The following is a 19160-nucleotide window of genomic DNA, read 5'->3' as shown; positions in this document are numbered from 1 at the left end:
CCTCCCCGCAGAGGGGGAGGAGCGCGGCCAATCCGCCGTGCCCGGGGGCGGGGCTCGGCCAGGGGGCGGCCGCCCGCCATTGGCGGGGCGCCTGACGCGGGGATGGCCCTCCTGCCGCGCGCGCCTCCGCGGGGTGCGGCGGGAGGGGAACAGCGGCGCGCGGAGGCGCATCCCTTTTCCCGGCCGGGGCGGTGAGGAGGGACGGCGCCGAGCGCCCCGGGTAGTGCTGCTCCCTGCTTCGGGGGAGGGAAGCATACATAAATAATAAAAAAAAAAACCCAAATATTTTTTAACGGTTTTATTGGGGATAAGCACTTGGAAACATTTGAAAATATTCACCAGCATCACCTTCCCTTTATTGAAACACCCTCAAAGCCCTGAGGTGAATATGGTCACAGATGAAGTGTCCCAATTCTCCCTAGGGCTTTGAAGTAATGCAGACAACCATCAGATCGCATAGAAATGCTTTATTATATTTATTTGACCAAAGTAATTAAAATAAGGCATTCTGGGTTACATGTAAACATAGAGGTCAGTCATACATTCCCTCCCCCTACAGCACGTGGCTGCTGCGCAGTAAGCAGGTATATAGTAACAGTAGCAAAAGTTTCAACAGTGAATTTGTATTTCCACTTGACAAATATCAAAGTTATATTAACATTCAACTTTTGTTTATTTGTTAAGAACGTGGCTTCTCTGGAAAAGAGACTTGATTCTGAAAAGCGAGGGTTGGATTCAACATAATGGCATCAAGTCTGAAAGACCAAGCTACCCATAATGTTCCAGACACAAAAATTGCCTTTCACTACCGGAACTTTTGGAACCCAGAGAATTACTGTGTTGTCCAAATATATTTAAATTGAAAGGTCATTAAATATTAGATATCCTGCATATGAGCACACCATTGTTACTAACACTTTTTAAAATAGTGTCACTTCCTTGAAAGAATACGATACATCACTTTTACTTACATTCTGATGTCTGATTTTATGCCGTATATTAATATAAAAGGATTCTTGAACACTCTCTGAAGTAGTGAGCATCTGCCCTACTTGTCACTGACAATGTCTCTAGCAATAAGCTCTTTCATTATTTCATTGGTACCACCATAGATTGGCTGAACACGGGCATCCACAAAAGCTCTGGGGGGGGGGGAACAAAAAACAAAACAAAGATTAAAAACAACTCCTCAGAATGGACATACAATCAGAAGAAAAAAGATACCAAGTTTTATCTTTGAAGATCCCTCTTTTCAAAGTGTGCTATTCCCACTTATAAAGAGGTTCACATTTCCAAAGAGGTTTCAACTACCTATAGTATTTCACCTTTCCAAGGTACTGTGCCAAACCAGGAATTTGGTCAGTATCTCTTCCCTGTGTTTTTGTTTACATTGTAAAGCCTCCACTATCCCCCCTAATTAAACAAAAATAAAGCTCTATAAAACCAGACTCTTAACCACTTCCCCCCCCAATTCTTGTTCCCTTCTTTCCTCACATCACCTGAGCATTAACTCAACTCCAGACACCAAAGCACCCATCCACCCACCACACACATCCTGCAGAACAGCACGCCTGCATGAACTGCAAGACCCAGGTGCCTCGTTGTTGCGAAAAAACAACTCCTGCAGAGCCAAACTGATAGTTATCATGGTAATTTGCTGTAATGCCCTGGCCTGTCTGATCCTGTCAAAGAGGACTGCTAACGGTGCTGTCAGTTCTTTCTTTGAGCTGGGACTCGAACACCTTGGGAGGAAAAGAAAGTGCCAACTGGTTTCACATCAGCTGGCTACAGCCTCCTACTGACACCAGCTCCAGCTCCATTTGGGCCAGCAGCCGAAAAGCTGCATGCAGCCAAACCATTTCCATCCCCATGCTGGAACTGGCCCCAGCACATGCACAGCTGGTGACAGCACACAGGACAATGACAGTGTGCTTTTCCATCTTAATTCTGCTTCATTATACAGAGAGCAGCCCAGGAGCAATGCGGCATTCTCTGGAAACACGCATGTTGCTGAACTACAGGGATAATAAAACCCTGTATGGACAACTACTGCACACACAGATAAGCAGGGATTCGGGGACACCCTGAACAGGGCTTGCTGGCCTTCCTATTTAGTAAGATAGGGTGCAGAACACTCAAAAGTTGCACTTACTAAAAACACGCAAGAAAAAGTTATTCTAAAGCAATGTTTCATACTCTTAATGTATTTATAATAAAAAAATCTAAACCTAGTCAGTTAGAAAAATTATTTTAAGTTGTCTGTTTATAACAACTGCACAGCAGTCCTGTTTTTCCCCATCTCTACTATCAGATTACCCCCCTTTTTTTTTTTTTTTTACGAAAAAATCCAAACACCAAAAGCTCTACTTATATTAATGTGGCAAATGACATGTACACAAAAGGAAACAAATCTTCACAGATCATATACAAGGAAACATAAAAAACCTCCATAAATGTCTCTAAATTCATAAAGTAAGCAAAAAATTGGGAATGGCAAATTCCTCTCTACACATCAATCTCTTAGCTTTTTCATTTAAAAAAGGTATAAAAAGCTGAACGTAGCCAGTCATGCTCTTGCTTAGGCAATTTTGTGTTATAACAAAAGATTTAGACTGACCAACATTTTCTTTCCTTCATAAGTATGCATTTAATTTCAGAAAAAAACATACAAACTAGCTCCCCTCATTTTTATTTTTACATTGCTTCTCTAGTTTTTCAATTAACATTTTCTTCTAGAAAAGCAACTTCTATTTTGTGAAAAACAGGTAATAATTGCTCAACAGCTTATGAATTATTTGGAGAATCAAAACAAAGCCTTCCTGCAGACATCTGTACAGTGGATTGCCTTTCAATAAACATGATGGGAAAAGGAACAGTAAATCAGTACTAACACAAAACAACTGACAAGTAGACGTAAAGGAAGTGCTTCATTTTACTTTGCTGATAATCTTTCATCATTCAAGTCTGAAATGTTACACTTACTTTGCAATTGGATACTCCCACATGTACCCCCATCCTCCATGCAGTTGCACACACTGAGTAGCTATGCTGTTTTGGAGATCAGAAGACCTTAAATGGTCAAAAAGAAATTTGTTTTTTAGAAGGATGTTATGCTGTGAAACATTACTAGATATACAGATAAGTTAGCAAGACAAAAATGTAACCAAACTTTTTACTCTATATATCTGTATATCTTAAATGATGGCCATTAAAACACTTTCTTATGAGGGACTTTTTTCCTTCCTACATGATTCGTAAGAAATTAATACATTACATTGAACAGTATTTAAGATTTGTTCTCCTTACGGAAGAGCTTTCGGAGAAGGAAAGCTTTCAAAACAGACAAGCTTGTTTACCTTTCTCACAGGCCAAGAGATTTCTTTTGTAAAGCAGGTTGATATAGTCTCTTTGCTTATACAAATCCCCCAGCTGTGTTATAACAATTAACAGCATCACAGGCTCCCCCCCCCCCCCAGATGCTCTTTGAATATAACCATCACCTGGGGATAATTTATTTTCCTCAATAGATTCTATAGTTTTCAATTCTAAGAAATACTGTAATTCTTAAACAGGATTGTCCACTGCAAAATATTCAATTATTTCATGATCTTAAAAAAATAATCTTTAAAAGCATTTTGTTTTGTGAACCTTCCCTCTAGGACATGACAGATAACACACCATTTACAGTTGTCCTGTGTATTGGCTTTTGGAAAGCTACGTACTTGATGTTATTTCAAACACTTGATGAAAATTAGATGAAAGACCCCATAGGATTTTAACTGCACTGGAAGTTCAAGCTGAAGTTGAAAGACATGAAAACCACCTAAACACACAACTTTGAGTGGCAACAGAAGTAAAGAAAATGATGATTCAAGTCAATTGCTTCTCATGGAATAACATGAGAGTCCTTTTCTCCAAACCACCCCCCTACCCTGTCCAGTTAAATCCTTACAGTTTATTATACCAACTTTAAATCTGCAACGGTGAGTTACCACAACTGTCTTTCCTAAATATATTTTCAAATTAATTTAGCTACACAGTACAACCTGTCACCACAAAAATAAGACCTACAGACCTTTCATCAGATAACAGAAAGAAGATGCACAAACTAAGTTTTAAAGTTCTTCAAAGCTCAACTCAAGTCATTGACTGTACAAAAGGTTTGAAGCAAAATTAACTGGAGATAGTCTCCTAAAACAGTAGGGAATAAAACAATTCTACGTTCAAGCATTTTCTAGACCATGTAAGAAGAGTTTTATGGAAGGGAGCCACAGGGACTCCATTAGGAAAAGGGGAAATCCACAACAAAGTGTGGCACTAACATTTGGAAGGGTAGGGTAGTTTCAAATGCCTCGCTTGGGGAAATTTGTTGAGGAGGTACGTCTACATCTGAGCTGGCACTAGTTGTTTCCTCCTCCTCAAAACTGAATGCCTCTGCTTATGTACCTGGTACGTCTAGGTAATCAGTGCCAGGAATAGCACTCAATCAAAATCCTTCCTTTCATTGTAAATATTCTCTCTGGATTCCCTTAGTATTCTCCGCTCATTTCCTCTACACTTATTTTTAAAAGTCTAGAATCTGTAAACCTATGCATCTTCCATAAAATTATTTGTTCATGTCTGATGTGTTTTTTTCTCCCATCTTTGCAAGCAAAATGTAACTATACAAATTCATGTGCCACTATCTTAGATGCTTCTACTCATCCAGCTTTCTCTGGTTAAACCTAAGTTAACAGATAACACCACCAAATACAGGGAGAGGGAAGAGGAGTTCTGGCCAATAAAGGAAAGCACTGTTTAGTCTCAGTTACAACAATAGCTGTAGCCAACTATTTCTTCCCAAAACCAGATAGCTTCAAAAACTGGCTGGGCCAAACAGCTATTGCTAAGTAACACTAACTAAAAAGTATCATATGAGCTTAAATAAACCTATGCTTTTAAAAAAAAGCAAACACTCCCCATTAAAAAAACAAACAAAACAAAACCAAAAACACACCCAACAACAATTTGCTACAGTAAAATGTAAATCTTTGTCTAAATACCAATGAAGTACCCACTTTTACTTGAATCTAAAGCTGAGTCCCGATCTTGTTATTAATGGAAGCCTATTTTAAAAGTATGCTATTATTTTGAAATTGATCTGTTTAACCAACACTGGTTTTCAATGTAACAATGTAACAATGTTAAAACTAGTGGTCTTTGTTAGAAGCTGACAATGTTGTTATTAATCAGACAGTAATTTTATCTTTTCATTAGATCTGAACAGTTCAGTGTTTTTATCATTAGACTCCTGTCAAGATCATGCAAGTAACACTTCCAAACGACTTTAACCACATACCAATACTTTGCCATAGAAGCTGTGGGGGAGTCCAGACGTTTATCTGCATGCAGCTGCAAACAGTTGTCCATAAAAGCTCGGCCCACACAAATCTGCGTTTTCATTTCTGCCAACTTGTGCTGTACCGTCTTATTTTGGAAGTGGATAGAGGAGGCAGAGGAAAGAAAGAGCAGAAGTAGTACAGTTTCAGTGATATTTGAAGTTGAAAATGGAGCGTTTTCTAAAAGGATTTCTGTTAGAAATCACTATTTCAAACAACTTTGGCTCTGTACATCGGAAGACAACTTACTTGCCATACAATTATATCTTTACCAATCTCATTACAGAAAATTACTGTCCTTTACTTCTCAAACCAACTCAAAACATGACCTTAAGAGAAAAACCCCCAAGAGCCTGAAAACATAAATTCCTAGAGAGCACAGAGTAGGAGGCACTGGGTGCTCTGTCACTCTCAGCTACCTCTTGTGGGGGAATGTCCTTTCATCCTGTAGAGCCACTAATCTCCCCAGTTATTAATAACATTTCATCATCCATTGGATGCATTTTTCTATGTATTCAGTTCTTCAGAGCTTAAGCGATATGCAAAGAGACACAAGCAAAACCAAAGGAAATTTTAGACTAACTATCAGAAAGTTTTCCAACACAGTTCTGTCACATTGGTAAAGTTTCTAGATAGAAGAGGTAAAATCCATCGCTAAGGTTATACAAAACCAGACCAGGCAAGCATTTGACTGTCTTCTTGTAATTCTGGTAGGGAGGGGATAAATGCAGCACCCAGAAACAAAAGTTTTTTCTGATCTCAGTTCTAAAATTGTATATACAAAGTCTTCTTGCTTCTCTTGACAATATAATTGAGCAGTCTACTATTATTACAAAGAAAAGGTCTGATTTCAAACACTGTAATGTGGCATGACTAAATGAATTAGGCAAGGCAGAGCTCTAATTAGAAAGGATTTTTGATTATATGCACATTCTAGTCATCAGCAACAAAAAGGAAACTGAAAAGGTATGCAAGAATGGATTATTTTGGCAAAAATAATATACTGTATGAAGTTTATTGGCCACCTGGTGGTTGGCAGTGGGTTAGCCTAAAAAAAAAGATTATTTTGGCAGTCTCTGCACAGTGAACTACTACAATTAGGAAGCATCCCTTACATTTCACCTTCTTTTCATGTAGGTGTTTCTTTTGTTAAAGCTGCACACTGCACACACTAAATTCCATCTGGAATTATGGATTTCTGAATGTTAACTTTAAAAACAGATGATGATCATGATTTCCTGAAAGATACCTAGCATTCCAGCCTCTAAAGGGTCTAATTCTGCTGCTATTCACAACAACTAGAGATTTGATTTTGACAAAGTAAGTCTCAAGACTTTGAAATTGATTTTTTTTAATTATTTCAAAAGCATATAAAAAAAGAGGTGGCCACTGTCCTGTAACCCATATGCACCACTTCTATCCTATAAACCAAACATGCAGGAGGTTGGTCTGCTTCAGCCCTAACAGCTAATGTGGTTTTCAGGAAAATTGTAACATCGCAATACTGTGGAAAGCGACATCTGTTTTATGACTGCAACTAAAGAGTGTAGGCATAAACGTCTCAAAACACAATTAACTACCACTGTCAGGAGTGAGGTGTGCTCACAGAGAATGATCCAACAGTTTTATATGCAGTCACTTAAATACCCAGCTAGCTGGTAGCTGAGGAATTTCATTACAATACCCATAAAGCTGAATACAAACGCCTCTGCAGGCATTCAGGCAGCAAGGTCACTGCCTGGGAGCCCCCAGCAGCATCAGCCTCCAAGTTCATTTTTCTGCAATGCATTATGTGCAGAAGAACACAGTACCTGCACATGTACCAAGCTCTTCTGTAGTCTGCAGGATTCCAGGCAGATATAGAAATATATGCAGGTGTAATAGACCCTGTGATTAGGACCTCTGACAGTAAAATGCAAGCCTAAGAGCACCAAGATAATTTTTCTTCATCAGCAGCAAAAAGCCAGTAGTTTCTGCCTGCATATTTCACTGCCAAAAGTAGCACTGCTGGGAGGTATCTAACTGAATCATAAAATACATGCATTAAGGCTTTTGTGATGTTGGGTTTTTTTATTATTTCTGTTTTTCAAAAATGAATGATGGGCATGGAGGCAAACAACAGCCACAGTCCAACAGTGAAACCTGTGCAAATAGTCCTTTGAAAACAGCCCAGTAATTTTCATTTGCTCACTGTTTCACACACACAGATGTAAAGCAAATGCACACTGGAATCTGTATACAAGTCTCTCAGTTCAAACTCACCTGCAAGTGTGCAATTGTCTTCCCAAAAGCTTTTCTTTGCTTCACATAATTCCTTGTCTCTTCAAACATGAATTCACAACTGGCAAGAGCCACATCAGCAATTAGCAGTCTTTCCTTTTGAAACACAAATTACGGAATCCAGTTGAATTAGTCCTACATTTGTCTGTATCAGATGCACAATTGGGACACAGATGTTCAGTGTTGTTCATTAAGGAAGGGGGGCAGAAGTCACACTAAGTATCAAACCAGACACACTGCATTACTGAAATTAATGAGTGGGACAAATGCCTTGCTGCCTGAAGCTCCCTTTTAAGTCTTTTCCAAGGTAATGTTCTATCACAATGACTCAAAAAAAAGCTACAAATCAACCACAGAACTCTTACTGACTGAAAAATTCACATCAAATTCTGTTTCAATTATTGGTTTTCACTGCTCAGTTTAAACAACAACTGTATTTAACAATTTCAATAGCACACCTCTAGAAAGACAAAACCTACAAAAAAACCCAGCTGTTTTTTCCTTTCTCATAGCATGTTGAAAAACAGAAACTAAGTACAGAACAATTACTTCTACCATCATTGAAATCATCTGATGCATCACATTGAACCTGTTCGTGAGTGCATCTATTTCTTTAAAGCAGTAAAAGATTTCCTTTGATCAGGTTTTGTATTTACTCACAGTATAAAATTAAATAAACATGATCCCTACCAGATGAGGCAAACGCGTAGTTTTGACAAAGCACAGTCATGTTTTGAAAAACCACATTGCCTCTTTGTCCTCCCAAATAATTCTAAAGCTTCATAAACTAAGTCGTAAACTGTTATTTCCACTAGCAAGGTATTTTGGCAACTAAACAATTTCTTTACTTTGCTGTACGGACAAAGAAAGAGTTCCTTCTATCTTTAATAGGCTTCTACTGGTAGATGAGCTAGAACAGCAGTGCTTGCTTGTTTCTTTAAAGAGAATGCCAAATGCAAAGACCTCCAAGCTATATTTAATTTACTAAGCAAAGTCGTTCCATGCTAGAAGTATACAAGAAAACTGTGGTATGTTCTTTTAAATACACTACCCTAAGCTCAGGTTCTTCAATAGCTGGGTTGTTGATTAAGAGATGGTGGGATATCAACATTTTTACCAATACCCAAAAAATTGCACTTTTAGCACTAGGAACTGTGTACTTCAGTTAAAAAGCAGCAGTGTCAACACAATGTTGCCTACAGACATCCAGATTCTGAGCCCAAGGTGGCTCCCCATGATACATAATCTTCAAGACTAAGGCAGATTCTTGCAATGACAAGAATCATCTCTGTATTCTTCCTACAGACAGCAAACACTCACGTTCCTCTTACCTGAGGGAGCTCTGCCATCAGATAATAGAAGCCTTTGTTCTCTTTTCCAAGCAAGGCACTGGCTGGCAACCGCACATCTTCAAAAAACAGCTCTGCTGTGTCCTAACAGGATTTTAAATGCAACAGTTTATAGCCTGACATTCTCAACTCTTCATTCCACTTCTTTTGTCCCATTTTTTTCTTGCTGTTGTACACTTTAACTTGAAATCATAGAATCATTTAGGTTGGAAGGGTCCTCCAGAGGTCATCTAGTTTATCTCCTACTCAAAGCAGCTCCAGCAAAGTAAGCAGCTGAGGGCCTTGTCCAGTTATGCTTTCCAAAGCTCCAAAGATGAAGGCTCCACGACCTCTCTCGGCCCCTGTTCCAGTATCTGATCACTTTTATGGTGAATTTTTTTCTTAATACATTAAGGAAAATTCTAAGTAGGTAACTTGTGTCCCTTGCCACTGTCCCTTTCACTGTGCTCCTCTAAGAAGAATCTGGCTCCACCATCTCTACAGCCAACCATTAGGTAGCTAAAGACACCAATAAGATGCTGTCCTTCCAGGCTTCTTCAGAGTGAAGAAATCCAGCTTCCTCAGCCTCTCCTTGCACATCACATGCTTCAGACTTCCATAGGCAAACTCAGCATACATACTTTGCATGTATATCGTTTGTGCTCTAAAGCCTAAGAACTAGAATAGCACCACAGTTCCATTTTATATTTATTTAGCTAATGCCAGGCATTAAGTGGTTTTAGACTTCCTCCAAGCCTATTACGTGTTAGGGGTTGTATGAACTCACTTGAGCTTTCAGGCCAATTTTGTTCAGCTTGCGTCCTTTGATGAAACCTTTTGTTCCATTTTCCACCAGAAAAAGGCTGATCCCATGAGCAGGAGATCGGGCCTCCCGGTTTGTAACTGCTACCACAATCACTACATCGCTCATCCAACCATTAGTGATGAATACCTGTAAAAAATGCAACTTGGAATAAAGCAACGAGCTAGGTGGACAGAAGTTAGAAGAGATCATCAAGCAGCAGAAAGAAAAATTGCATTGACACTTTCACAGGTGAACTGAAAGGCAAGGTTTAAGCGTCCAGAAGAATCTTAAGCTTTAAGCCTTCTGAATTAAGTGTTTTGGAACAAGGTCTATTAAAGTAGGAATTAGTTTGAGCAGTATTGTGTGGGTCAGAAGCGTGAAGTTAAAGAACGCAGAGATCTGTTTCTTTTGTCTGTCCCATGATAAAGAAGGAATATGGTGTCAAATGTTATTAAATGAACACAGAGGTTCTCTTTTCTAGAAGTTAAACTAGCAAGGTATAACATGCAAAACTATCAATGGCTTCTTGTCATAACTGCTTACTATAATCCTGTAAAATGACGCATGAACCTGCCAAAATGATCCATCTTAACTCCAGCAAAAGAAATGAGCTATCTGTCCTGCTTGACTTCAACTGTGCAGCATGGGCAAGTATCCTTTTGAACACCTGCACGTACATATCTGCTTGCACACATTCTCACCGCTTGAAATTCTGCTAAGGCCAGAAGTCTCTATCAGTACCATGTTACCAACAGGAGTACAAAAGAAGGTGGGGGACAAAGAAGATTAAGACATTTCACAGCTTTAAAAAAACCCTGTGGAGCCCACACTTCCGTTTGAACACTTTATTTCTGCCTTCTTGCTTTTTTATTACGGTAACGGAAGAAGAGGTTAATGCTGCCAGCTTTGCAACAGCTTGACAACACACACAGAGCATCTGATGCAGTTCATTTTTCTTCTCCTAACATGACCAGCAGGCTCCTGAATAAAGATTCCACAGCTTGCATTGTGGCAACCCAAGTTTTTACTCAGGCCACAGAAGATTTCACAGTGGTAGTATATATATTTTGTTGTTCAACCGCGGTACTAAAAAACAGCCCTGGTCCTGCTTATACTATGCAGGACTTCCCCCCCCTTTTCTTCCCAGTTTAAGGGAAAACAGACCTTTTGATAGGGTTATTTAAAAGCTACAAAAAGAACCTACTCAAGCCCTTCTATAAATTGGTCCGTAAATTGCCAGCAACAGAAATATCTTAAGTCCTATTAAAAAAAGTAACTGGGGGGGGGGGGGGGGAACCAACACAACATAACCCACAAAAAAACAAAAGTGAAAGGACTGGGGGGAGATATTAATAGTGGTGTACATCCTTCACTGTCTAAATGCATTCAGTTCCCAAAGCCTATGAGCGGCATATGTCTGTTCACTTACCTTGCTCCCATTAAGAATCCAGTCACTTCCATCCTTTTTTGCATATGTTCGTATTCCCTGCAAGTCACTAAAATGAAATTCAAAAGGTCCTTCAAGAAACCATTCCAGAAGCTGCAATTTGTATCTTGAATTCTACCCAGTATAAAATAAGGTAGATTTTATACTGGCCAGGCACAGGTTCAGTGCAAATGCATACGAGGATAATGAAACATGGTGAAAAAGCCGAGAGCATAACAGAAACCACAAGCATGCTGTAGCAAGGGATGATAAATCTATGCAATTGTACAAGAGCGTAAGGTCCCATTTTAATGTATCTGCTTGTGGAAGGTGGTGTAATACAAGCACTGACACCAACAGGTCAGCATCCCCTTATGTCAACATGCCTTAGATGACAAATGCCAGACAAAACCACATCCTCTAAGCAGGCTCAACCCTGATGAGGAGGCTCTGTAAAAAGCCACTGGCAACATCCACCATCTGTAGAAGCATGACACCAACAGGTTTTGCTCTTCACCTGTTCCTCTCTGTTTCAGAAACTGGCCAGATCAGCTGTGTTTACTCCAAACATGTGCTGTCTGCCCTTCAATAATAATGATGGGCAAGGAGGGACATTTCTTTGTTTGAAATGATTCAGAGGAAAGAAAATAAGGTGATCTGTTCCACAACAAAAGCTAATAGTAAAGTCAAGCCCTCTTTATCAAGGCATGTAATTTTCTCCTGACTACGTTTCATATTAAAAGTGTGTTCACATGACAAGCAAGTTAGTAGCTATAAACTCGGACCATAAAAGCAAATACAAAGCGCATTTGCCCACAGTGGGATGATATTGAAATGGATTCTGAGCAAGTATCTTGAAATGACAAAGCTGTAATAAAGTAATCTATAAGTAACAGTTGTTTTTGAGGTACTACCTAATCTAGGATACTGTCTAGTCACTAAGATGACCATATAACCAGGAGGGTCAGGAATTTTTTCCACTGAAAACATTATGTGCTGTCTACTGATTTAAGACCATTGTTTCAGTATTTAGCTTACCTGCCAGCCCCAGGTTCTGTCATGGCGATAGCTCCAATACACTTGCCTGCAACCATTTCAGGGATGAAGTGTTTAATCTGTTCTTCAGAGCCATAGTTTGCAATGTACGGCATAACTATATCTGAATGGAGGCTGAATCCTGGGCCAGTACAGTTAACATACATCCTTGGGGAGAGGGGGGGGGGGGGGAAGAAGAAATTTCAGAGTACTACAAAGATTTAAACACTGAACTTTACACAGTTACAAGAGACCCAACAATGAAGAAAGGCCCACCATACAGATGTCTCAGACATAATCTGAGCTTGTGGCACTTGTACTGTTATTTATAGAATGTACTTTCACAGCCAAATGACCATACAACCTACCAGACTAACTAAAATGCTTCCCCCAGTCACAAAGTCCTAACAATGGAGCACAATGACATTTGTAACCTAAAGAATCGTCCTGAATACTTAAAAGAGGAGGGATTTACGTATGTCTAAACTATCCTTTCCATGAGAAAGATAACACCATTTTCTGTAAGCAAACATATTCCACAATGAGGACCATCTTATGGAAAAACATACAGTCTCTTGATAATATTACTGAAATTCTTCCTGAAGCATCTAGTACTTACTGCTCCTCCCAGACCACAGCTGAAGAGAGAATATCCGCTCCAATGCCACCATGTTTTTCAGCGATAGCAACACCCAGCAAACCCTGCTGTCCAGCCTTTTCCCAGAGCTCCCTGCTCACCTGGCCATCCTTCTCCCATCTGCAAAATGAACACAAGAAGAGTCATGCATTAAATCCCCCCATGTGCTACTGTTTATTTGTCATGGCTGCTGCTTCACACTAGAGCACCTGCAGCCAGGTTTCACTGCACAGGAAGATACTTTCGGTCTCCTCAACACACAATGTGTAGGGTACATAGACAACTATATTTCCCAGCTAAGAAGCGGTAGCTTAATAATAGGTTTTCTATTCTTCAAGTCCACAGATACAACGGGCATTACAGGGGCACCAACTGTGTAACAAGTTTGAACTCCTGCTTCCAACATATAACCTGACATCTCTTTAAGCCTTGTTATGAAAGGCAGTGCTGCCTATTGGTCTGAGTACCAGACCAGGATTTAGGACATCTAGCCACAACCATCTGGATAATTACAAGCAGGTCTTTATCTTCCTGACATTCCATTTTCCCCACATACAAAATGGGTGTAACACATCAGTATTTTATGTGAAAGATTTCAACTCTACCAATGACAACTGCTTTATAAGAATGAAGCATTAACACATTAGTAACTTTTACATAAAAATCGGTCCCTGTGAACTTATTACCAAGTATCTTGGTAAACTACTGCTGTAAGGTCGTTTCAAGTTTGTAAATAGATAGTTGAGGCTTATCTGCTGACAGTTTGCAGACTTCAACACCACAGGAATCACTTATTCTTGGAAAAAACAGTGCCTCTCTATGGAGTTTGCCAACTCAATAGAAAGTTGGATGGCCATTAATGGCACAGCATAGCTTTTTTTTTTATCTTTTTTTTTAAACCACAATTTTAAAATTATATGGTAGATAGATTAGATCAGAGACACTCCTCTGACACACCTGTGTGCAGCAGAGCTATACCACAGCATTCTATCCACAGTTAATCAGGTACCTTATCCTACACTTCCAAGCTCATTCCCAGAGCTTTCGCTCCTACACTGGAAATCTTAAACAAATCTCTCTCATGACCATCTTTGCTTCTCCCCCCCCCCTTCAGGGCCATTCATGTCTACTTCACCCATCACGAAAGCTTCTCCTCCTCACAATAATCCACAATTGCATTCACCGATGCCACACTTGTCTCTTCACATCAGCCCAGCCAATTAATATACTATGCCTGAAGCCTGTTTACGTGAAAGGTGTGAGAACAAAATGGTTCATAGGTCACTGAAGTGATGGAAGAACTTAAGTCCAACTTGTTCCAGTCTCTAGGAAATAGTTGTGTCAGCAAGCTAGCAAACAGGATCTTCAGTAACCTCGAGCAGAGCCAGTACCTGTTCACAAACCTGTGCTAGAAGTCATTCTAACAAAAGATGAGGGAAAACATCTCGTTTTGTGGACAGAATATGACTGTACAGTGGAAAAACATACTACTTTGAGGTCATGGTTTGAGGATGAAAAAAATAGTTGGCAACAACCCTGATGTAAGCTGTTTCCATTGCCTCCCGCTGTTCATTTCTGCCCCAGAGCCACAACACCCCACCCACTCAATTGTGCCATCTCAACTGTTTGTGGATACACACTGTGAACTGCATCAGGAAACTCATCTAGCAGCGCGATTTAAGAATAAGCCCTTCACCACCCCCCAGTGTTTTTGCAGAAATGTTTTTCAAGTAAAGTAAAAATTGCTTAAGACACTACTGCAGCTTAACGCTTTCTGCTCAAAAACATGTTCTGAGTTCATTTCTTTTCTTTCTCCAACTATAACGCGATTCGACATAGCTAAAATAAGGGTGAAAAACACCCTCCAGCTCTAGTTCAATGTAAGACCACATGTATTTCCATAGAAGCAAGAAAAGACAGAAATTTAAACAAAGATATTTTGTGCAAGTTTCTTGGTAATACATAATCCAGCTTACCATCCTATGTGTACTGTATTTACAAAATCTCCTGCGACGTAACCTAGACACAGCGTTAATGCTTTTTGGATGACAGCAGTACAATAGCGTGCCAACTGAATTGTCTCCTTAACTCTATACCCAAGACATCAGCGTCAGAGTTAATACCTACAAACAGGGATACTTCCTCTGCAACTCTGCAAACTGCATTTATCTGCTCATAGGCCTAAGACAAAGATGCCAGATTGCCTACACTGGAGCTCAAAGAGTGCAATGAATTTTGGTTATGTGTGATTTTTTTTCACATATGATTTTCATAGGCAGGTTTGTTTTAATTGAGTAAATTTGAAATACAAAGCTTGTAAATGAAAACAAATATCCTGTTTATCCTGTCATATTAAGAGTAACACCCCAAAAAGCATTTGGGGAAAAATGCATATTATTTGGCAAACCAGAATGTTTAAAAGGCATCTTACTCTGCGTGAAAAGGGAGTACTTCTTCCTGAAAGAACTTCCTGGCACTCTCCCTGAAGATATCATGATCTGATGAGAAGATCCTCCGAGTTCCTATATCAATCAAACTTTTAGCAGAAGACGGTTCTGGGCGCTTTGGGCCATGCTGTTCAGTTTGCAGAGGACTAAAAAAAGACAAGTGAAAGCATCTGTTAGGACACAGGCACCCCCATTTACACAACCCTTTTAAAAGAAAGAAAACACCTGTGTTCTTAAACATAGTTCACATCCCAAGTCTAGCACACTGTTAGGTCCAAAGGATACCCACGATAAATATGAAGACCTAACACACTGTACTTCACTGGGCTGTGAAAGGAGATAAAGCAAGACTGGTTTGTCCTTAATGCTTCAAATAAATTAAAAACAATAATAATAAATATTATTTATAAATAAATAAAAACAACAATACATACATAGGTAAGAGGATAAAGTTTGTTCATTAGAGGTGCTAAAAATCATCACTGCCTTCTTCCCCCACCACACAACCTCCAAAATGCAATTCAGCTCAATTTAAACTGAGGAGGTAACTTTTTGAACAAGTAAACTTTTTTGTGGGTTTTGTTCATTCTGTACATGCCCCCAAAAGCCCCAATATTGCAAATCCATGACACTGAAAATTCACGCACTCAAAATAAAAGCGAGTACAACATAGATTTGCACACTTTGAGGGCCATATTATAGCATATATAGATATTATATATGCATTTTCACATATATCTGCATAGTTCTAACCTTGAAAATAATACTTTCTAATTCCTTCTAACTTTCAGTATTTTTGTTGTACAGGAAGGCTAATCCTTCCAAAACTCTGATAAAAACATACGTAAAAATAAAATGCTTCTTTAACAAAAAATAAAAACCGAAACAGTGGTAAACGTCAGTAGTTGAAACCACATGGAAAGTATAATTACAAAATAACAAGGAAGGGTTTAAAGCTTTTGTAGGGATTTAGAGTGTCAAGGATACTTTAGGGCTGAAATGAAAATTCCCTTCTTATATTTGCGCATTGGGTTCTTTGACTTGCTTTTATTTTATTGCCACAAAACATCAGAAATTATAAATACAGAGCTGAGCTATATTAAATGGAAAAGGCTTTTACTGTTCCTTTCTCAAACTATTTTGTTCATCTCTCCTCAGTTCCTCAGCACAGCACAGTAGTTGTACGTAGTCCCACAGAGCTTAGCTGAGCTGAGCATACGCTTATTTGCTCCATTACAGAGACAAAGGTCTTTATTTACTGCCACATGAAGTTATTCATGCTCTTCCTGGTGCAAAAGATTAGATGCCCCTGAAACATAGACTCTATTTACTTCTAGTAATATTTGGAAGAAATGGGCTGCTGCAACTTGCTTGTTCAATATTTTGTACTCTCAAACACAGGCTTCCTGTGCTAGGCACACACTGACTCTCCCAAAAGCTCCACCTTATTTTTAAAGCTGTTTAAGACGATATTGAGCTTTATTTAAGACCACCCTTTTGTTTAATTGCAGCTCACAGCCCACATGGCACACAGGGAAGAGCCAGGCTGCTCCTTCACACCAACCACAGCCCTAGGAGACACAACTCGAAGGTCAGAGGAGGCATAAGCACGCTCCTACGTTTCTGCTCCGCGAAAACCCCCTTCCCCGAGCCCAAGCGTCCTGCTGCCACAGGCCTGCGGGTGCGCGGGCAAGGACGCATCTGTCCCATGGCCTGCTGCCACCATGGGACTCAGCGTCTCCCCAGCGTGGACGGGAAGTGGAGGAAAGGTCAGTCCCATCATGGGGACGCACGGGAGCTCCCAGACCTGCCAGGCACAGGGCACTCGGTGGGCTCCCAGACCTGTCGGGCCCAGGCCACAGCCCAGGGGGCTCCCAAACCTGCCGGGGACAGGGGGCTCAGCAGGCTCCCAAAACGGCCGGGCACAGACCGCTGCCCAGGGCACTCAGCGGGCTCCCAAACCTGCCAGGCACCAGCCGCTCACCCAGACCCCAGCTGCCTCCCGCAATGGGAGCACAGGCGCACACATATACACACACGCCTATATATACATATACGCCCGTGCGTATAACCTTGTCGCCACACATATCCAGAGCACACCTTACCCCTCCAAATATATACATAGGTCCGTACACTCACCACATATATATATATTCATATAGATATGGATATCTATGTGCACATATAGCGTGTGTAACCCCATGAACACGTACGCACCCACCCCCACGCAGATGGACAAACGCATACACCCCCTTACGGGCCCAAGCGCAGGGACACATGCACGCCCACCCTCACGGTGGGCCCCGGCGGCGCCCCGACACGCAGGCGCCCGGGTAGCCCCCGCCCTGCCCGGCGCACACCCGCCTCCGCACCCGCGCCTCAACCTCCTACCCTGGCGATGCCCACCAACGCCGACCCCCCACCCTGCTAACCTGGCCTGAGCAGAGAAGGGCCGAGGGCTGGCGGCCCGCGACAACCCGCGCAGACGGAGCAGCCGCGCCGCCATCTTGCGCCGCGGCAGGCCGGGACGGGACAAGACAGGGCGGGGCGGGGCGGCACCGCACCGCCGTTAAAAGCCGCGGCGGACGGAGGGCGGCGCGATCCGAGCCCCGTTAACGGCGCCGCGTTGTAGGGCCTGTGGGTTGATCATGTTTATTTGTTATTATCGTTTTCTTTGCGGGTCGTTTAGTGGCAGCTTCTCGGTTCTGTCAGCGTTGCTCCTCTGCTCGCCCTTTGTGGCGAGTGGAAGGTTTTCTGCTGCCCAAAGCCGCTCGCAACACGCACCCCTGTAGTCATCCCTGCTCCCGCCTTCCCACAGTTATAAATCTCTTCTAATGCATCTGGTCTTACAACAGGATTATGATGAAACATCAGTATTATTATTTTTCTAATGTAGTTCTGAAATCACGTTACAGAGGGGAGCGGGAGCAAAGGCGACTCAGGCGCACCCAGGAAGGGTGATGTGGCCGCCCGGACGAAGGGGATTATGTATTCAGGGGTTGTTTGTGTGATAGCGCTGGACGTGAGCCGCTCCCACCTTTGCCATGGCTACGTCCTCCCTCCTTAGGGGCGGCAGCAGCGGGGGCGTCCCCTCAGGGACAGGGCTGTCACCCCTCCCCGGGTCGGCAGGCCGGCTTTTGGGGAGCCTGACGCCCCCAGCCCTGGCGAGGGACCGAGCGGTGGGAACCTGAGTTCCTCTCCTCTCAGGGCTGCTCTCAGGAGGTGCGGAAGGGGAAGACGGCGCCGGGCTCGGCAGCGGCCGTCAGGGTCCGTTTTAGCGGCAGGACGGGCGCTCGCTGCCTCTGCGGGCCCCGGCTGCGGCGGCCGCTCCACGGGAGAAAACTACCCCACGGCCTCCTGATGTCGGTGGGTTTTAATTTGCGGAAGCTGCACACCAGAATCTTTCAGCACTCTTCTTTCTTTTTTTTTTTGTTTGTTTTTTTTTTTTTCCTGGGGGCTGCTTCCCTAAAGAAGGTGTTTTGTGATTATTATGTGCCGGGGCTTTCCAAAGGATGGAGAGAGCATTGCTTCCAGGAAGAGAAAACCACTGGAGGTGGGGGAAGGATAAAGATTCAGCAGTCTGCTTGTAGTTCTTCCTCCCTTCGGCTCGTGTGGTTGTCCTGCTGCATGGGGCACAGGCCTGAGGGATAATACTCTCCTGAGTCAACCGTTTAGGAAAGTTTTGAGCTGTAAATGGGCATCTTTCACTGAGAAAGGAGCTCCTACCTTCTTCCTTTACCAACAAAACCCTGAGATACAAACTGACAAGAAAATAGATGTTACCAATTATCATTGTGATGAGGATTGGGTTAAAATAATATACA

General features: G+C 41.7%; 1 protein-coding gene across 1 annotated transcript; it reads right to left on the bottom strand.

Moving 5' to 3' along the window:
• Window positions 1-283: 283 nt before the first annotated feature.
• Window positions 284-17877, bottom strand: ACADL (acyl-CoA dehydrogenase long chain). The gene is made up of 11 exons (XM_076342117.1): window positions 17769-17877; window positions 15321-15482; window positions 12872-13009; window positions 12256-12420; window positions 11221-11287; window positions 9774-9938; window positions 8990-9091; window positions 7641-7754; window positions 5339-5466; window positions 2983-3069; window positions 284-1142 (listed from the first exon to the last, which is right to left on the bottom strand). The coding sequence occupies exons 1-11, from the start codon at window positions 17840-17842 to the stop codon at window positions 1049-1051; spliced, it is 1296 nt and encodes a 431-aa protein (XP_076198232.1). The 5' UTR covers window positions 17843-17877; the 3' UTR covers window positions 284-1048.
• Window positions 17878-19160: the final 1283 nt, after the last annotated feature.

The sequence above is a fragment of the Aptenodytes patagonicus genome, chromosome 6, assembly GCF_965638725.1.
Source record: "Aptenodytes patagonicus chromosome 6, bAptPat1.pri.cur, whole genome shotgun sequence".
NCBI lineage: Eukaryota > Metazoa > Chordata > Aves > Sphenisciformes > Spheniscidae > Aptenodytes > Aptenodytes patagonicus.
This window is presented reverse-complemented; position numbering and strand designations above follow the sequence as displayed.